Source organism: Podarcis cretensis, assembly GCF_951804945.1.
Source record: "Podarcis cretensis genome assembly, chromosome: 9".
Classification (NCBI taxonomy): domain Eukaryota; kingdom Metazoa; phylum Chordata; class Lepidosauria; order Squamata; family Lacertidae; genus Podarcis; species Podarcis cretensis.
In genome coordinates, this window is record NC_137178.1 from 45,749,334 (window position 1) to 45,769,467 (window position 20,134).

At 40.7% G+C, this 20,134-nt stretch overlaps 1 protein-coding gene across 3 annotated transcripts in view; it reads left to right on the forward strand.

The window, feature by feature from the left end:
• TLL1 (tolloid like 1) overlaps positions 1-20,134 on the forward strand; it is a 135,214-nt gene that overhangs the window by 94,716 nt on the left and 20,364 nt on the right. For all 3 annotated transcript variants that reach the window (XM_079991380.1, XM_079991378.1, XM_079991379.1), the window contains 7 exons: positions 2,809-2,911; positions 6,213-6,329; positions 10,783-10,928; positions 12,599-12,794; positions 15,185-15,310; positions 16,778-16,938; positions 17,426-17,606. In XM_079991380.1, coding sequence (XP_079847506.1) covers positions 2,809-2,911; positions 6,213-6,329; positions 10,783-10,928; positions 12,599-12,794; positions 15,185-15,310; positions 16,778-16,938; positions 17,426-17,606 — 1,030 coding nt within the window. The remainder of the gene's footprint in view (positions 1-2,808; positions 2,912-6,212; positions 6,330-10,782; positions 10,929-12,598; positions 12,795-15,184; positions 15,311-16,777; positions 16,939-17,425; positions 17,607-20,134) is intronic.

The window sequence follows — 20,134 nt, forward strand, 5'->3', positions numbered from 1 at the left end:
TCTACACTCAAAGACTGAAGCCTGGCACATAAGCCATCATTGCATATTTCCTGCTTACAATAAAAATAACTATGACTCAGAATTTCTACGGCTTTATGTTCACGAGAGGATTAAACAAACATTTTCCAAGTATATCAGTTTTTAGTGAAAGTGTCATGTCAGCAGCCCAACAAAATGCTCAGCATGCTAAAATCTATTGATTCCAATGGGCTTGAACATGCTTAACTCGCTGTTGGATTGTGGCAGAGGCTGACAATCCTGCTCATAGCTGACTACTTAAATCCTACTTATTTCAGCTTAATAAACGGGCTGAACTGGATCTCAGCCCACTTATTTCCTTCAACATTTGGATTCTAGGCCTAGAGAAAAGGTCTTGGGAATAAAGCACATGAATATCAATGGTCTACTCATGAACAAAATTAGGGAGGTGGGAGATTAGGAAAAGATGCCCACCGACACAGTTGTAGCCACAGGCACCTAAACTGTTGGGCTTGAGGAACACATTGCTAAAAACATGACCAACAGAAACGTCTCTGTAGCAGGAAACTTGTCTTGTCATCCCTTGGATGACAAGGGAGTCAAGGGAATGTTAAAAGGAGGATAAGGATTTTGCAGAGAAGCTGAATGAAGCAGGGAACTTGATTCCCTCAAACTCCCTCAGCAAGAGAGCAATAATGTAGTAACTGGCTCTCAGTGTAACTTTTCTTCCCTACAGTTTTGTTTAGGTAACCGTTACAAACCCATAATGCATATTTTGTGACCATTTCAAATGTATATAAGCTTATTTCCATTGTTGCAAGGGTTTCCAGTCTAAAATCAAAATGTTCGCAAAAGTTTGATACAATGCTACTTAATTGAGTTCTGTGTGTATATCTGAAGTGCAGTAAGAAACCAGTTAATGATATTTTAGGCTCCTTGTCCACATAGCAGTGTTATATTTCCCCGTTACAACTTGAGGAAAGGATAGATTCTCACACAGATACAGAAAACACGTACAGCTGGCAAAGTAGCTGCCGAAGGAGAGTATACAGTTGCAGTATGAAATTGGATTTACTGCACAGTAGCAAATGGTTCTTTTACAGAAAATGCTCAAAATCTGATCCGTCCAGTGTTAAAGCAAAACTGCTCTAGCCAAACTACTGGCAAAGCTTATTTGACTGTGCTGCTTTAGGCTGTGGTCAGTTGAAGCAGCAGTTCCTGAATCATTCGTTCGGTTAATGTCATGTGTTTTCAGAAGTGTTTGTTATTTAAAATTCTCCTCTAATTTGTAATGGGAAGCTTCTATTGCTTCCTAATGTTTCAAGCCTCCCCCACCTGCTTGAAATGATTCAGACTGGATTCATTACATTCAGTTCATCTGGCATCACAAAACATATTTGCCAATCATTGACATATTATTTATCAAAATTTGAACATATGCAAAATAGCTTCTTCTTCTTTTTACCACACAAGGCATTTCAAAGGTTGTCTTCTGTGCTGATTGCTGTGTAATTCTTACACCAGATGCTCAATGTAAATTCATTTTTTTTCATTGGTTAAAGGTGGTAAGTAAGTAGCAGCTGCTGTTACGTCTGCCTATTGAAGTGGCCCGGCATATGCTGTCAGGACATAGTAGGGATGTACCTCTACAAATGAGTACATAGTATGTGAATTCTGTGGTAAAGTGAAATGTTCTTGTGCCAACTGCTATTTTAGCAGTTCTGGTGTCACTGTCTAAAAATATGTGTTATTAATGGATGCAATCTGTTATGTTCATCATGACTAACAAGATGAAAGATCCAGCTTCTCATTACTGTGGGGGTGGGGTGGGTCTTAGTCAAGAAATTAACAGTTCCTTCCTCTGCAGAGATGTCACTGTAGGGACAGTGCAGGATAAGGCTGTCTCGCAGACTGCTATATCCTGCATTTCAGATCACATACTCCATCTGACCCTATTTCTTCCATAACAAAGGCTTCTCCTCTAATTTCATAAAGTTTAAGTTTAAGCCCATGGATCAGATTGTAACTAATGAGATGGTATATTCTGCACCCCTCTAGTCACTAAAATTGAAGGTGGAATAGATCCACATGATATCTATAGTTCCCTGCTCTCCACCTTCACAGATCTGGTACACAGTCATGCTTAAAGCTTGTATTCCAATGTTTAGCAAAAGTTTTAAAATTCAGGATCCTCATTATAATTTTACTGTCATCATGTCGGCTTCTTCAATAAATGGCCCAGGTGCCCCACCACCAACTTCCTTCCTCTCCCTGCTGATCATTTGGGGAGGCTTTGGGCTGGGTAGGGGCTGGATTTGAACCCTGAACCCCAACCCTATCTGCACCATTGAGCACAGTTTCATTTAGCATGCTGATGCAGGCAAGGATTTGTTGATTCAGGCACCAACCCAACACTGACATTATGAGAGGACTGCTCTGGCTATTGTCACCCCAATAAACCATTTACACAGGGAACCCTTGGAAATTAATGTGGATCACTAAAAATTCTCTGTTAGGGGATAGTGAGCTCTTGCTTGATGGGGCAAGGAAGGCACTCCCTGTCTAAATATTTGTGTTTGCTATTCCAAGTCAGGACAGAGTGTCCTCCCCACAGTTTCAGAATCTAGGCCCTAAGGAGCTAAGCCCTTAAATGCTTATTAGATAGAGGTTTATCTTAGTTACATTGAAAATCAGAGGAAATAGTGACACTATTCAGATGTTAACATTTCTGACCTTTATGGTCAGCATAGGAATATCTTTATTCTGGTTCAGAGCAGAAACCAAACCACGTGTCTGACATACTGTACTTCTCTCTTTTGCACTTTTCAGATTGTTTTAAACTTCACTACAATGGACCTCTATAAGAGCAGCCTCTGCTGGTATGACTATATTGAAGTAAGAGATGGCTACTGGAAAAAATCACCTCTGCTTGGTATGAAACCTTTGTTGTGATCAATTCTGAATAACCGGGACATAGAAACAGTAGCTAAATAAAAAAATGATCTGGAATTAGCTTATTAGTTGGGAGATGTTTGTAGCACAAGCCATGAGAGAGCTGTGTGCCTTTGGCCGTTGCAAAGTGTGAGAGAAACATAACTTCCGCCCTCAATTATTACCTGCTCTAGGGAGCCCTGTATAACTGGTTCCATCGGCTTGTCATGTGTATATGCTGGTGAGTTTGAGGTAGAAGAAAGGGTTGTATCTCTTTTGCACATTACAGGGTGCACTTTGGGTACACCCAGTAAACATGCACTACAGCAAGCAATTCTGTAAAACGTGAAGAAGGGTTTGGATTTGATATCCCGCTTTATCACTACCCGAAGGAGTCTCAAAGCGGCTAACATTCTCCTTTCCCTTCCTCCCCCACAACAAACACTCTGTGAGGTGAGAGGAGCCGAGAGACTTCAGAGAAGTGTGACTAGCCCAAGGTCACCCAGCAGCTGCATGTGGAGGAGCGGAGACGCAAACCTGGTTCACTAGATTATGAGTCTACCGCTCTTAACCACTACATCACACTGGCTCTGAAACAGTGAACAGTGAAAAATCCAGAGTGGAAGAGCACTGTCTAAGCATGCATGGTAGTGAACAACCAGCTTTTGAAACTCCTTCATCAGGCAACACAGATGCCCCTGCTGTGTTTTGATTGTTCGCTTCTTGCAGCCGGAAGTCACTTATAAATAGTTGCAAGGTTTAATTTCCTAGTGGAAAGCTTTAAGTTTAAGCAGATCTAGGTGATAATATATGTAATAGGTCTATATGCAAGTTTTTGCTGCTCTCCCACCTGCTTATTCACCTGCATTATTTCTACTTCACAAAGATGTTATGTCAATATTTTCAGATGTCTCTTCTGGACATTCTGCTTTGCCCTGATTTTGTTTTTACTGTTTTGATTGATATGTGTAAACTGCTTCGAGGTCATTTGTGACAGTAAGTGGTGTACACAAGATTTAAATACATAAATTTTAGAATTCCCACAGGACATTTAAGAAATCAGTTGTTGCCTTAGGATATCTGACACCCCATGACCCATGGTAACACACGCACGTCCGACATTATTCAGGAGTTTCCATAGTAGGGTGTGATCTGTGTGCCCATATAATAAGGAGTTTTCTCTGCTGTCACTACAAAAATTAAAAAGAGGAGTAAGACGAGTGGAAGCTGGAGGAGGGACAAAAGTATCAGGCAAGGAAGAAGAAAGAAGCAGAAAATTTTTAAAAAGGAAGGAAAAGGTGACTAACCTAGTAGACTTAAACAAAAAAATTCTTCCTAGTAAGGAAAGAGCTTCTGTACCAAACCCAAATAACAATTGCATTCTCAAAGCATGTTGTAGACTGGAATAAATGTTTGTTATTGCTATTGTTTTCTAGCTAGTGTTCCAGTTTACAGAAGACTTTCAAAAATAAGGGCAACTTTTTGTTAATACTTAATGACAATAATATATATGTCTATTATTTAGACTGTAAATCCTATCTGTGCATCAAAGGGGCTAACCCTGGCACAGCTGTTACTGAAACCAGGAAGCCAAACTATACATAACGCATGTGCACACCCACCCACCCCGTGTATGTTTATTTATTTAATTAAATAATTTTACCCTGCTCATCAGCCACAAAGGCTGAGCTGGCTTAGCAATGGGCATTATGTGTATTTGAACTGAACAGAATGACCGCTCCTCGCCTAAAACGGGGGGCGCCCTTTGCGTGGACGCGTGCAGCCCCTAGATCTGGAGCGGCCCCAACAGCATAGGCTTGGCTTTGCCTTCCCCCAGGTGGGATACCTGGAGGTCTCTGCCTACCTCAGTCAGTTGTCCAATCCCACCTGGGGGAAGTGTTGCCAAGGAGACCAGGCCAGGTAGGGGAGGAATTACCTGCCCACACAATAGAGGGAGGATCTTACCTGGGAATCCTCACTTGGCTCCAGAGCTTCTCCCACCCTACCCACCCTCAGTTAATGTCTTATTTTGCAGGTTAACTTTTCTTCACAGGTTTTGCAGGTTAACCTGTCTCCACAGGTATGCGGGCGCTGCTACGTTAAGGTCGTTGTTAAAGGGCCGGAAAGGAATTTCCCTGCATTGGCAGGTTTCGCCTTTCCCGTAGCAAAACGTCACAACTTTGGCGGTATCAGGCCTTGGGCGGAATCCTTTAGTCCATCTTCCTCTTTGCGGCGGCGATAGCAGGGTTCCCCGTTAAAGGGGTTTCTGAAGGGAGGCTTTGACCATACGCCGAAAGGTCGTCATTGCTCTCCCTTGCGGCGGCGGCGTAACCGGGGCGGCTATCTCTGCTTGAACATATGTTCTCCAGAGCCGGCCCATCCCCCCCCACACTGGATAACCCTGATGCTCCCTAGGTCCCCGGCTGGGGACTGGGGAGGGAGAACGCCCAATGCCTGAGCCAAGGTCTACCCACATTTGAAATTTAATAAAGTTGTGGCCAATTTAATCCCATAGCACATTGTCTTGAGTCGTTATTCCACATGATGGGGGGGACCGCGCGGGATCTGGGGACTCCGCCTGTCCACGCAATGAAAGATTATGAGTCCTGGGGGCATTGAAAATGTGTGTAAGAGCTTAACAGTGCTTAGTTTATTTTCTTTAGTTGCTATTTTTTACATGCTGTTAATATTGTTTTATGGATTATAAATGCCGTATTGATTTGTTAATCATATAATATGACTTTTGCTGTAATTGTGAGGTTTTTTTATTTTTCAGTTGCTGTTTCGTAGGCAGAGTTTTGTAGTTGTTTTATTGGTGATCTGTTTATTATTTTAGGTGATTTATGCTGTATCTGCGGTGTTCTATTAACGTTTTATTATATCATTGTTATTTAATGTTTATAAGCAGCTTTGAGATCATTTGATTGAAAACCGGCATAGAAATACATTTAATCAAATAGAATCAATCAGTGGTGGTTCTCCACCTTCTGTGCTGTGACTTCTTCCCCATGTGCATGGCTCCTCTGGCCCCCACTCCCTTTCCCCGCATTTGGGCTATGATACTAGAAATAAACTGGGGTGAAACAGGTGGGGAGAGGTTGTGGGGAGGAAGGGAAGCAGCAGCCACGGTTTTAAATTGTACCCCAACTCCAACTGTACTTTACACATAATTGGGGTAGAACGTCTGTCCACGGAATCTGCCTTCATCAAGTGTAGTTTGGCCCTGACATTAATTATGTTAAATTGCAGGATTTGGCCTGGAGGAGGAGACCTTAAAATGTGTTTTCTTATTGTTCTTTTAGGCAGATTCTGTGGTGACAAACTCCCAGATGTCCTTACCTCCAGTGACAGCAGAATGTGGATAGAGTTCCGTGGCAGCAGTACCTGGGTAGGAAAAGGTTTTTCAGCCACTTACGAAGGTGAGTTGCTCTTGTAATCAAATTGACTAAAGTTTATTCCTTTGAAACTATATGAGCTTGTAATAATTTAAACTTGATCAAATGAGTGGTTAAACTGGCTGCATGTATCTTCCTGCAACAGGTTTTTAAATCATCATCTTCATCATTATTTTTTTACCAAAAGCTACTTTGAGAAGCTGTGAGTTTGAGCAGAGGAAAGACAGTGGGTGGGTTCTGCTGAATCCTTGCCCTTCTTAACTGCTTTTCTGCTCTAATTGTCCTTCTGGAATTTTGGGATATTGGCTAGGAACCTAAGATATTTGGGGCACCAGCCTGCATAGAAACTGCATATGTTTATTTCTATGTATAGTTGCAAATGGAATTTATAGGTCACAGAAGGCAAGTCAACTAATTTACAAATCACCCCAGATAAATTATACAGTTGGTTTACATGCCACCCCAGATCACCCCTCAAATTAGTTCCTTTTCTATTAATTTACTCCAAATATCTAAACATACTTTTCTCCAAATAAATTCAATTTCCCTTCATTAATACTCATTCAATACACTGAAATCAATTCTAGGTAAAGTCATATAAAACGATTTGTTAATTTGCTTACCCAAAAGAATATTCTATCCAGTCACCCAGTTCCATTTCCCCCAGAATCATAACCCAAAAACATTTACGACTCTCACAAAAAGATCTGGGACTTGTAACCTAGCAACACCCCTGCTGCAACCGTTTTTCTACCTCCAGGAGAGAAAAATGCAGGAGAGTTAAGCATGCTTTTGTGCAGCATACAATGAATAATGAATGCTTAAGATCTACTCGATCATTTCATATTGGTGTAGTTCTCTAATGTATGTACATAGTCTTTAAGGAAAGGCGAGAACCTCAATATTCTTTTTCTTTAGCTATAGCAGTCTAGGATTCCCAAATTCTGATCCTGAAGTACTGTCAGGTGCTTCTTATCTAGTTGGATAATATGATTGTTCTCTTGCAAAACTCTAATTTATTTTAATGTTCTTTATGTGCCCAAACCTCTCAGAAGGCTGGGCCTCTTCTGAACAGTAGTAATGACATTTTTCAATTCTTAATCAACTATAAACTGTGGCAGCTGACCAAGTTCTGCATGCTAAGAGACTTCCTTTCCTCTGAGAAGGGAATGTTCCATGCAAAGCACAGATATTTCCCATTGTGGGTGCCAAGCATTTCCCTCTCATAGATGACAAAGGGAAGTCCCGGCATCAGTGGGGTTTTGGTTCAGACATTGAAGCTGCTGGGTCATGTCCTATGGCTGCAATCCAACCTGAAGTTTATACACACTGTGTGTAACAACGGTAAAATTACAATACAAAGTAAAACAGCAGAGACAGATCAGGGCGGACATAAAAGAAATACAACAAATTTGTACCTGAAGGAGCGTCTCCACTCCATCATTCAGCCCAGATGCTGTGGTCCAGCTCCAAAGGCCTTCTAGTGGTTCCCTCACTGCGAGGTTACAGGGAACCAGGCAGAGGACATTCTCAGTAGTCCCACCCGCTCTGTGGAACACCCTCCCATCAGACGTCAATGAGATAAATAACTACCGGTATGCAACTTTTAGAAGACATTAGCCAAGCTGCACAGGCCCTGGATGGGCTGGATAAAGGCCGACAATTTAATGCTGAATTCTTACAAGGCAGAGTTTCTGTAGGTTGGTGGTTCCTAGGTCTGGGAATTGATTGTCTTGGATGGAGTTGCAATCCCTTTGAAATAACAGGTTTGAGGCTAGGTTGCTCACTGATCCAACATTGTTGCTGGAGGCCCAAGTAGACTCAGTGGCAAAGAGTGTCTTTTACAGCTTTGGTTGGTTTGCCAGCTGTGGTTGTTCCTGAACAAGGAATAGTTATATGGTCTGTCTGAGACTACCCTTGAAGCTGGTTTGGAAGCTGCAGCTAGTGCAGAATGTAGCAGCAAGAATGCTGAGTAGTTCAGCTCCCTGGTATCATATTACACCAATTCCAAAATAATTGCATTGGCTGCCAATCTGTTCCTGAGCCAAATTCAAGGTGGTAGTAGTGATTTACAAAAGAACTTGGGATCTATATATTTGAAGGAGTGCCTCTTCCCATACCATTCCAACTGTGAGCTAAGAACAGCAGCTGAAGCTCTCCTAACTGTTCTGTATCCAAAGGAAATATGTTATGTGGCAATTAGGAAAAGGGCATATTCTGTGGTGATGTCCCAATTATAAATGCTCTCCCTCTTGAAATTTGATGAGTTTCCGGTACTAATTAATGGGTGCTTTTAGAAGTCTTGTTGTTGTTTAGTTGTTTAGTCATGTCCGACTCTTTGTGACCCCATGGACCAGAGCACGCCAGTCTCTCCTGTCTTCCACTGCCTCCCACAGCTTGGTCAAACTCATGTTCGTAGCTTTGAGAACACTGTCCAACCATCTCGTCCTCTGTCGTCCCCTTCTCCTTGTGCCCTCCATCTTTCCCAACATCAGGGTCTTTTCCAGGGAGTCTTCTCTTCTCATGAGGTGGCCAAAGTATTGGAGCCTCAGCTTCACGATCTGTCCTTCCAGTGAGCACTCAGGGCTGATTTCCTTCAGAATGGATACGTTTGATCTTCTTGCAGCCCATGGGACTCTCAAGAGTCTCCTCCAGCACCATAATTCAAAAGCATCAATTCTTCGGCGATCAGTCTTCTTGATGGTCCAGCTCTCACTTCCATACATCCCTACTGGGAAAACCATAGCTTTAACTATATGGACCTTTGTCGGCAAGGTGATGTCTCTGCTTTCTAAGATGCTGTCTAAGTTTGTCATTGCTTTTCTACCAAGAAGCAGGCGTCTTTTAATTTCGTGACTGCTGTCACCATCTGCAGTGATCATGGAGCCCAAAAAAGTAAAATCTCTCACTGCCTCCATTTCTTCCCCTTCTATTTGCCAGGAGGTGATGGGACCAGTGACCATGATCTTAGGTTTTTTGATGTTGAACTTCAGACCATATTTTGCGCTCTCCTCTTTCAACCTCATTAAAATGTTCTTTAATTCCTCCTCATTTTCTGCCATCAAGGTTGTGTCATCTGCATATCTGAGGTTGTTGATATTTCTTCTGGCAATCTTAATTCCGGTTTGGGATTCAACTAATCCAGCCTTTCGCATGATGAATTCAGCATATAATTTAAATAAGCAGGGAGACAATAGACAGTCTTGTCATCCTTTCCTAATTTTGAACCAATCGGTTATTCCATATCCAGTTTTAACTGTAGCTTTTTGTCCCACATAGAGATTTCTCAGGAGACAGATGAGGTGATCAGGCACTCCCATTTCTTTAAGAACTTGCCATAGTTTGCTGTGGTCAACACAGTCAAATGCTTTTGCGTAGTCAATGAAGCAGAAATAGATGTTTTTCTGGAACTCTCTAGCTTTCTCCATAATCCAGCGCATGTTTGCAATTTGGTCTCTGGTTCCTCTGCCCCTTCGAAATCCAGCTTGCACTTCTGGGAGTTCTCGGTCCACATACTGCTTAAGCCTGCCTTGTAGAATTTTAAGCATAACCTTGCTAGCATGCAAAATGAGTGCAATTGTGTGGTAGTTGGAGCATTCTTTGGCACTGCCCTTCTTTGGGATTGGGATGTAGACTGATCTTCTCCAATCCTCTGGCCACTGCTGAGTTTTCCAAACTTGCTGGCATATTGAGTGTAGCACCTTAACAGCATCATCTTTTAAAATTTTAAATAGTTCAGCTGGAATATTAACACTTCCACTGGCCTTGTTATTAGCAGTGCTTTCTAAGCCCATTTGACTTCAGGATGTCTGGCTCAAGGTCAGCAACCACACTACCTGGGGTGTACGAGACATCCATGTCTTTCTGGTATAATTCCTCTGTGTATTCTTGCCACCTCTTCTTGATGTCTTCTGCTTCTGTTAGGTCCTTACCACTTTCGTCCTTTATTATGGTAATCTTTGTACGAAATGTTCCTTTCATATCTCCAATTTTTTTGAACAGATCTCTGGTTTTCCCCATTCTGTTGTTTTCCTCTATTTCTTTGCATTGCTCGTTTAAGAAGGCCCTCTTGTCTCTCCTTGCTATTTTTTGGAAATCTGCATTCAATTTCCTGTATCTTTCACTATCTCCCTTGCATTTTGCTTGCATTCTCTCCCCCGCTATTTGTAAGGTCTTAATAGGAGGTTAATTGGCTTGAACAGACTTTGATACTGTTATTGCTATGGACATTGCTGTTTGTGTATGTGTGTTTTTTTAAATTATAAAAGCTTACTTATTTACCCCTCCCCCAAATCAGTTTTTGCTATGGTATTATCTCTTCTTGTTATTGGTTTATTTGGTGAGACCCTTTGGTTTTAATTTCTATTATTGTACCTCTCCCAGGCATTCCTAAGCAATGAAGTGTGGGTTAGTTTTTTCAGTATTAATAATAAAAAAATTGAAAATGTGCTCAGTCTGATCCTTATGTATTCTTCAGCAATTTGTGGAGGTGAAATACACAAGAATGAAGGCCAGATCCAGTCTCCTAATTATCCTGATGACTACAGACCAATGAAGGAATGTGTGTGGAAAATAACAGTGTCAGAGAACTACAATGTCGGATTAACCTTTCAGGCATTTGAGGTAAAGCCTTTTAACTGATCTGAGCAAACCATCTGTGGATAAGTGACAGTGACATTTAAGGGAATCCTCATTAAGCCAATGAAGAAACAAAACATTCTCTATATAATGTAACCCCTATAGTTAATATTTCCTTTCACCGAGACTTTTCCCATTGCATAAATTTCAAGAAGATTAAAGGGATTTTATGCTATCTGTGCTATTTAAATTGGAATATTCTTTTTTACACTGACAATAGTTTCTTTTGACAAATGACTAATCCTGTTCCACAAGGCTGCATTAGGAATCTATTAAATACAGTAATAGGCCTATTATTTCTTTCCTAAATGTATATCTTTTCTTTTTTTAATTAAACAAATGAATGTTACTATTATTCAGAGATAAATATTAGTGTTCCTTCTGCCAAATTGTTACACATTATCCTAGAGCTGTTAATTTTATTTTTGACACTTCTATAGAATACCTCTGTGTGTCATTTGCTGCTATAAGCTATGCACTGCTGAATAAGTCTATAACTCTAGTTGTGAACTATATCATGTTTTGAGTCAGGAAAATATTTTTTTATAGAATGATTTGAATACTCTCCTAGGGTTCAATAATATATATATAGAGAGAGAAAGAGAGACAGAGAGAAACATAAATGTAATGTATTCAAACGGGATTTCATAAGGCTAGTCATTAATACTTTATGCATGGGGTTGAGATTTACAGCTGGTGTATGTGATATTTGCATTCCAGTTTGGAATAACCTTTTTGCATTTTCCTATTATATAAGCTTGATCCGTTATCCTCACAGCAGATGTTTAAAACAATGGGAGCTTAGAGAATGGAAATCTCAAGGGATCAGAGCATAGGCAGGCAACTTCATGACAATAATCTGGCCTGAAAGCTGAGGCCAAAGTTATAACTTTTTCACCGAGCTACCGGAAGCCTCCGTGCATAGCTGTGGTAGGGTTCTGACTTTACAAGTTTACTGGCATGAGTTGAGCTCCCAACATCTTCAGATAAAGAATCTCAGGCAGGTTGGTTGAGTAAGTCTCTTGCTTGAAAGGCTAAAAAGCTACTGCCTATCAAGTAGGACAAAGCTGGCATGATGGACCAATGACCGGTATCATATGTTCATTGTTTCATTGTCCATCACTAGGTCAAAGATCTATGCTGTCTTTGATGTATGTATATGTGTACTGCTAGGTAGCCAGTGTTGCTTCAGATTGTTATTCAACCCACCAGAGTATTTGAGATAACCAGAAGCAACCGTAGTATATTCAAATGAGCGAAACCCTTCCTTAATTGCTGGACCCCCAATACTCATTTCTTTTCCTTCACCTGACTTAGCTGTGCATCTGCTTCAAGTTCATACCACGCCTCTGCCTCTTATACCAGTTTAACTCTTGATTTGTACACATCCTTCATTTCATTTTACAAATTAGCTTCATTTGTAAAATGTGTATTGCTGCAAAACCTCACGTGCTTTTGCACTGGCCAATGCTATACTGCAATCGCTTGGAATTGAAAACAAAACAAAACAAAACCCTACATAATTATCAGGTTTACAGTGAAACTCAATGATATGCTGAACCCCCAAAGTAAGGTTTTGTAAAAATGTGTTTTACATTGAGTAGCAGGAAAAGGACCAGATATATTATCTGTCATGTATTGCTTTGTATTTACAGATTGAGAGACATGACAACTGTGCCTATGATTACTTAGAAGTCCGAGATGGAACCAGTGAAAGCAGTCCTTTGATTGGCCATTTTTGTGGCTATGATAAACCTGAAGACATCAGATCTACCTCTAATACCCTGTGGATGAAGTTTGTTTCTGATGGAACAGTCAACAAAGCAGGGTTTGCTGCTAACTTTTTTAAAGGTACCAGTTTTGGAAAGTGAGAATCTAGTTGCACTTGACGGTGCAATTCAGAAAAAAATGCCAATTTTCAGTGTGTAAAAATTTAAATATCTTGTTTTACCCACAGGAAACATACAACACTTGTTTTATATGAACTTCACTGTTTGTGTGCTGAATTCAAGGCACTCGCGCTTATTTTTTGATCTGGAATATCCAAAGCAGTAGCACTTTTGTCTGCATTTAGCTTCCTATTCTTTCATTGTTTGGTGGTCTTAGCATTGAGCCTTTATAGTGGTGGCTTTTGAGTCTGCTTCCCAGTGCTGTGCATCGGATCTGAGAACTTGTCACTTTTCGCAGTATAGGCTTTTACAGAGGCTTTTAATGCTTCATCTTGTTTAATGCCGGCTTTTAATTTTATCCAGTCACTCTGCAGCTTTATTGTATCTTTATTTTATTTGTGATGATGCTTTAAGAACCTTTTGATGAAAAGGGGGCTAAGATTTGTTCCTGAAAATAAAAAAGAACCTCTCTACAGACCTTGATAAGTAATCAGAATTTTATATTGCTTAATGTGTGCCCTCTCATATAGCCACTCATGTTCTTTACACATATAAACATTACCAAACCACAGAGGTATACATTTTACACATTTATTCAATATCAACTGTTTTTTTTCTTTTATGAAAATAATGCAACACATAAAGCATAAGACATACCATGATTCTGTATCAAATACTTAACTATTGTCACAAAATCAAACAGAGACAGGAGATCAGCTGTCTTGCGTATTTGCTATTACCGATGTATCAGGTGTATGCTTTTAATACCTATTTTAAATGGATGATTCGGAATCCACTGTTACCGAAATCAAGAGAACTAGGGATGAAAGAAGTGATGACTAAAATGTTCATAAGTATGTCATGCTGCTTGTAGAGATAATACTGTATTCTACGTTTCCCTCTTTCTCTCTGTTGCATCTTGTTTCCTTTAATATCAGTAGAATAAAAATGTGGGATTTGAGGATTCAGTTAATCTGGGTTTGAGTATAGAATTCAAGATAATGTATATATTCGTTCTGTTGGAGATAAAGTGCCCTTTGAGTGACCCTGCTGGATTTTCAGCCTTTTCTCTTAGTATTTTACACAACCTTTAAATTTCTGTGGCCTAAATTATTGCATATTTGCAACACAATTCTTAGGGCAACACAATACCTGTGTGCAGAAGGATGCCCCACCTCAGGCCCCACACCAAGCTGTACAGAGATGGGATTCTCAACAAAAGAAAATGTTGTGGGAATGTTGTGGATAGTAGGAGAGGATATATTGATTAAATATTATCCTTCTCACTCAAGCTAGTGAGTCAGTAGCAGAGTGCATTCCCCAGTATATAGCAGTTGGTAGATTTGTTTGAATCTCTTTACTTAAGCAATCCAATGTGGCTTGTCCAGACTGTGTTTGATCCTAGCAAATCCCCTTTGTTCCCTCTTAAAAAGAATAAAGACACAGCAGTCTCCTTTAAAAACAATGGTAAGAAGTTTACTTACATTCAGTTCACAGTAGGTTCCCTGAAGGCAGGCTTTAGCTTGTAGTTACAGAAAAGAGAGTAGATTCATCCCATGTGGGGAAATGAGCCCATGTGCTGCTGGCTGAGAGCTAGCACACAACAAAAGTATCAGGTTGGAATAAAACGAAGGAGGAGGAGGGAAGATGGCAGCGTGACCAGCTCTTTTATGGGGTCTCCCAGGGTGACGCCCATCTACCTGGTCACACGCAGGGGGAGGATGCTTCAGACCAGGTGTGACAGGAAGCCCTCCTGGCTGGAGTAACATACCCCTGTGTGTCCACTCTGGGCAAACAGGAAGTGTTGTACTTGACTGCTTATGTTACATCCCACAAAGAGATGCAGGTCGCCCTCTATATTTAGCCAAGGAATGTGAGCTCAGTACTCGTGCCCCTGGATCAAAAGGAGAGGAGAAGTCTAGACAGGGATCTGGGAGGCAAACACAGACCTCTTATTTACCAAAGCAGCTGAAGGGAGAAGCAGCCTTCTGGAGATCCCTCCACAAACAGCTACAGTGTCTGCACAAGGAAGGATCATGCACTTATAATAAATCTAAAGCTAGAAGCTTAATACAATCTGAATTATAGGGAAATAATCCGATGGGCTGTCATTGTGTTTTCACTATAGTCAAGAGACAAAGAAGTCAATGATTTTATTTTAACGCTGATTTGAATTTGAATCTGTTTTAGTATTTTAATTTCCCGTGTGTTTTGCTGTATTGCAATTGTTTTCCTGCTTTTACGGTTTTATCTTTTTGCAAACCGCTCTGAGGTTTTTCTGACAATCAAGCGGTGTATAAGTTTTATGAAATGGATAAGTAAATGCAATTCTGTCTTTCCATTTCTTCACAGAGGAAGATGAATGTGCCAAACCTGACAATGGTGGATGTGAACAACGGTGTGTGAATACATTGGGCAGCTATCAGTGTGCTTGTGATCCAGGTTATGAGCTTGGGCCTGACAAGAAGAGTTGTGAAGGTAAGGCTGCTCAGGGTCTCAAAGATTCTGTAGTTTTATTTCATGATAGGCCAGATTTAGGAATTTGGATATGCCAAAACTCACTCGTGCCCCAAGTGTCTATGTCAAGACTGACTTTTGTGCATGTATCTTTATAAACAACATAACAGATACGTGTCAAAACAGTGACCAAATGATAGGTAGTCTGGTGGCTTTACATATGTGCCATAACTGCATGTGGTGATCATTTAGCAGCTCAACATATTCTATGTGAACACTAATTCAGGTATGTTATTTCAGACAGGAAAGCCTTTTTAAGTACAGTAAGCCCGCAACTTATGTGCGTAACTTTAATTTACTCACATTCAGCCTTACGCACTTAGCAAACAAATTAAAAGTAAACAAAAAGGGGTCAGAATGGGGGTGGGCTTCTGGGAAAAAAATACTTTGGCAATCCCACCCACCATTGAACCCAATGTGTTTTGACTATGCAGTCATACGTTGAATCTCAAATGCTTTGGCTCCCAAACAAATTGGCTCCTGAATGATCTAAACCCGGAAGTGAGTGTTCCGGTTTTCAAATGTTCTTTTGGAAGCTGAACATCTGGCGCGGCTTCCGATTGGCTGCAGGAGCTTCCTGAAGCCAATCTGAAGCCATGCTTTGGTTTCCGAACATTTTGGAAGTTGAATGGACTTCCGGAACCGATTCCGTTCAACATTCAAGGCACGACTGTACGCGATTTCGGCTTTAGGTGCAATTCCCGGAACCTGAGCCCCACCTAAGTTGCAGGCTTACTGTATGTATGTCTGCAAATATGCATTTGAAATATGTGGAGTCTCTAGGTTTAATGTTCATACACTAAAATGGAAGTTCAAGAACTGAAAGTCATGAGACAGACATAACTGTGCTGGTATACAATATGAACTGTGCATGGAAATTTAATATGTTATTACTGGGCATGTTATATGTACTGATGGCTCTCAACTTCAGTTGAAGAACATTCTAATAAAAGCTTGCTTCTTTTCTCTGTGGACTGATTTTCACAGTAACCCTATAATTCAAATGGTAAAGCATGGGGAGTCAGCTTCTTCTTCAACATGTATAAAATAGGCATTGATTCACACAAAATGCATTCATGCATATGTGATTTATTAGTACACAAGTATGCCTTGCTACAAAATCAGTCTATTTTAAAAAATGGGAGGAGGCTGGATCATGGAGACAGAGCAGATTCACATACATATTTCACACAAGATGTGCTGTGTGTTGTGCAGAACAAACATGTATGAGAGCCCAAGCTTGCTTCCACATTTTGCCACATGCAGTAAATAGATGCCAGGTGGCAGTATGAACTGGCTTTGAATTGTGAGGGTCTCTGGTTTGGTCTGTCTGATCCATATTGCCATATGAGCAATCAGTCCATCTCCCAAAATGTGGTTTCTTGGGTCTGTAAATAAGTAATAGGATTTCTTTCTCTTTTGTTTCAGCGGCTTGTGGAGGACTTTTAACAAAGTTGAATGGGACTATAACAACACCAGGATGGCCCAAAGAATATCCTCCTAATAAAAACTGTGTGTGGCAGGTGGTTGCTCCCACCCAATATAGAATCTCAGTGAAGTTTGAGTTTTTTGAATTGGAAGGAAATGAAGTAAGTTAACTGAAGACAGATACTAATGCCTAATTACATAATCAATAGTGGTAGAATTGTCAAGTTCTAAGCATATATACGTCCTACAAATATGGTACCGTATTGCATGGAGTGAAAAGTGGCCATTGTAATCCTTTTTTTCATTGCCTGAGAATATTCCTGGACTGCTTAAAAAGTCATGCAAAAAAACTCCTTACCCTCTCAAACAGCTTAACTAGACTAGGAACCTGGGTTTGTAGTTAGTTAAAGGAAATATTAAATATTATCATAATATGATACAATGTTAACTCTGGTCTCTTCACCCCAGAGGCCTCCAGTAAAACTATTCATGGTGGGTAAAATGCATTGTTGTGTGAGCAAAATTCAGATAAAAGCAGCAAATTGTTGTAAAGTCAGTCTATTTTTATCTATATCTGAGGTTATAGATAAAATATAAATGAAAACTATGTCTTATTATTTGACTAATACTGGATCTTTCATTTCTCAGGTGTGTAAATATGATTATGTAGAAATCCGTAGTGGCCTTTCTTCTGATTCCAAACTGCATGGCAAATTTTGTGGTACAGAAGTGCCTGAAGTTATCACATCACAATATAACAACATGAGAATCGAGTTCAGGTCGGATAACACAGTCTCAAAAAAGGGTTTCAAGGCTCACTTCTTTTCAGGTATTAAAACAAACACCTTGGGTGCAGTCTCTATGAATTGTATGTTGTTTATGGTGTCCGTAATCTAGGGAAAGTTTTTGCTTGCAATTTTTGCTCATTGATGCTGATGAATGAACATTCTCTTAACATGTTTAGTTTCAATTTTCTACTCAATAAAACAAATATAATAATAATTGTAAGATTTAGACAGCCATAATGATCATGAAGAGGAAGATCATGAAGGGGAACATACCTGACCAGATTCTGAATATCTCATTTATGGTCCTAGTAATGCTAGCTTTCTTTTAGAAAGAATATGAATGGTATCTATTTGAGTCTGCCTGCAAACAGAATGGATGTCAGAGCAGCTTTAAGGGGGTGAGTAGGGGTCTCAGGTGGCGCTGTGGGTTAAAGCCTCAGCGCCTAGGGCTTGCCGATCGAAAGGTCGGCGGTTCGAATCCCTGCGGCGGGGTGCGCTCCCGCTGCTCGGTCCCAGCGCCTGCCAACCTAGCAGTTCGAAAGCACCTCCGGGTGCAAGTAGATAAATAGGGACCGCTTACCAGCGGGAAGGTAAACGGCGTTTCCGTGTGCGGCTCTGGCTCGCCAGAGCAGCGATGTCACGCTGGCCACATGACCCGGAAGTGTCTCCGGACAGCGCTGGCCCCTGGCCTCTTAAGTGAGATGGGCGCACAACCCCAGAGTCTGTCAAGACTGGCCCGTACGGGCAGGGGTACCTTTACCTTTACCTTTAGGGGTCTTCAGGAAAGGAGAGGAAGGGAGTGTCATTGCTTGAATAGATTTCCTCTTGTGCAACTTTGGGTATCACATTATAAATGGATCTTTGATTTAGTATCACTTTGGTACTCATTTTAAATACCCTTTTCTGTTTTCTAAAGTTTCTCCACCTAGGAAAGGTAGAGAAGCATAACATAAAAGGGGCACTTACCCAAATACCTTTTTTACATGAAATTTCAGAGAAAGAGAAAATCTCCCTTCCTTACCTGTGCTCTCTGCTCTAATAATTTTAGGCATGGGAAATTTTTATGGCTAAGTTGACATTTCCAAATACTTTATCTTGGTTGCACATTCTGGAAGAGGTTAATGTGGCTCATACATATGATACCACAAGTCAAATTTCATAAAGAATCTGAGCTCTACTAAGGGCTAAGTGGAAGTTGAAGAGGCAAGCAAAAGAGTCTGATGATGTTAATATTTGTGGCACCTAGGAAACAGGAAAGATTTCCCCTTTATCAAGACAGAAGCCTTATGACCCCTGACATGAAGTCCCGATACACTAAAACAAACTTGGGTATTTGGGCCAAAGACATTTCTTTTCCGTTTTAAGTAAATAAACCATCTTTAATACAACAACCCTGAAATAAGTAGATTCCTAAAACTGCAATCCAAATCCCTGGCTGGCCATGGCAAGGCTTAGCAGAGTGCCATAGCCCCAGCTACATCCATTGACTCAGCCCAGCCAGGCTGGAGGAGGAAGAATGCCTGTTTGCTACATCGGCTCCCAGTCTGGTGCAGCAAAGAGGTGTTGCCATCATGTCCCAGTCCAACTCCTTCATTTCCTGCACCCTTCATTACAGGGGTTTCTGCTGACAGGCAGTGGATACCACCAACAGGTTGTGTCTGCCATTTGGGCAGCTGCTTTGTGGCCCTTCTTATCAGTAGAGCTCCTTTGCCAACAACCAGGCAAGGCTGAATGGAGGACCACTTCATCCAAAACCCCTCCATCCTAGTGGATTGGAATAGTGGTGGTGTATTGTTCTGTAAATGACATTCTAAGAGTCAAGGCCTTTAGTCATAGAATATAGTTCAGCTTTTCCATTTTAGCTAGCTTTTGGAACAGTCTGCAGGAGTGTTAAGCTGCTTGAAATCCAATTGATTTCAGTATGTGCTTAAATCCCACACACCGAAGGCAATGGAGATTAAAATCACTTTGGCTGAATAACACCCCATTGCAATAATCAGGATGTCTGAGCTAGATTGCACACTGTATCAATGATTATGGTTTGAGTCCTGTATTTTAAAGTCATGCACTTTCAATTGATGGACAGTAATCTTGCTGTGTCTTTCATTTTAAATTTTAAAACGTTTCTGCTCAAAATGATTGCCTGTTCCAAAGTGATGTTTGTATGGTACCCTAAAGGCTTTGACCACAGATTACAGCGGAGATCCACTGTTGAAACTTTTTTGGGGGCTCTTAAGCAGCTCCCATATATAGCATTGGAACTTGAGCAGGGGAATATCTCAATGGATTGTGCTCCTTAAGAATGCAGTACTTAATTAACTGCAACAGTTTCCCCCTTGTAGTTTTGATAAAATGTTATCTAGCATAAGTGTAGGTAAAGGTGTTTCCACTCTGGTCAGCTTCGCTAATAGCTGGATGATTTACTACAGCCTGTGTGTTTTTACTTAGAAATTCAAGAAAGCAGATAAGTAATCTGACAGAAGTTATAATTTGTAAAGACAAGAAGGTTAAAGGACTGCAGACCTGAAGGGCGGGTTTCTTAAAATAATTATGATTGTTTAGAAATGTT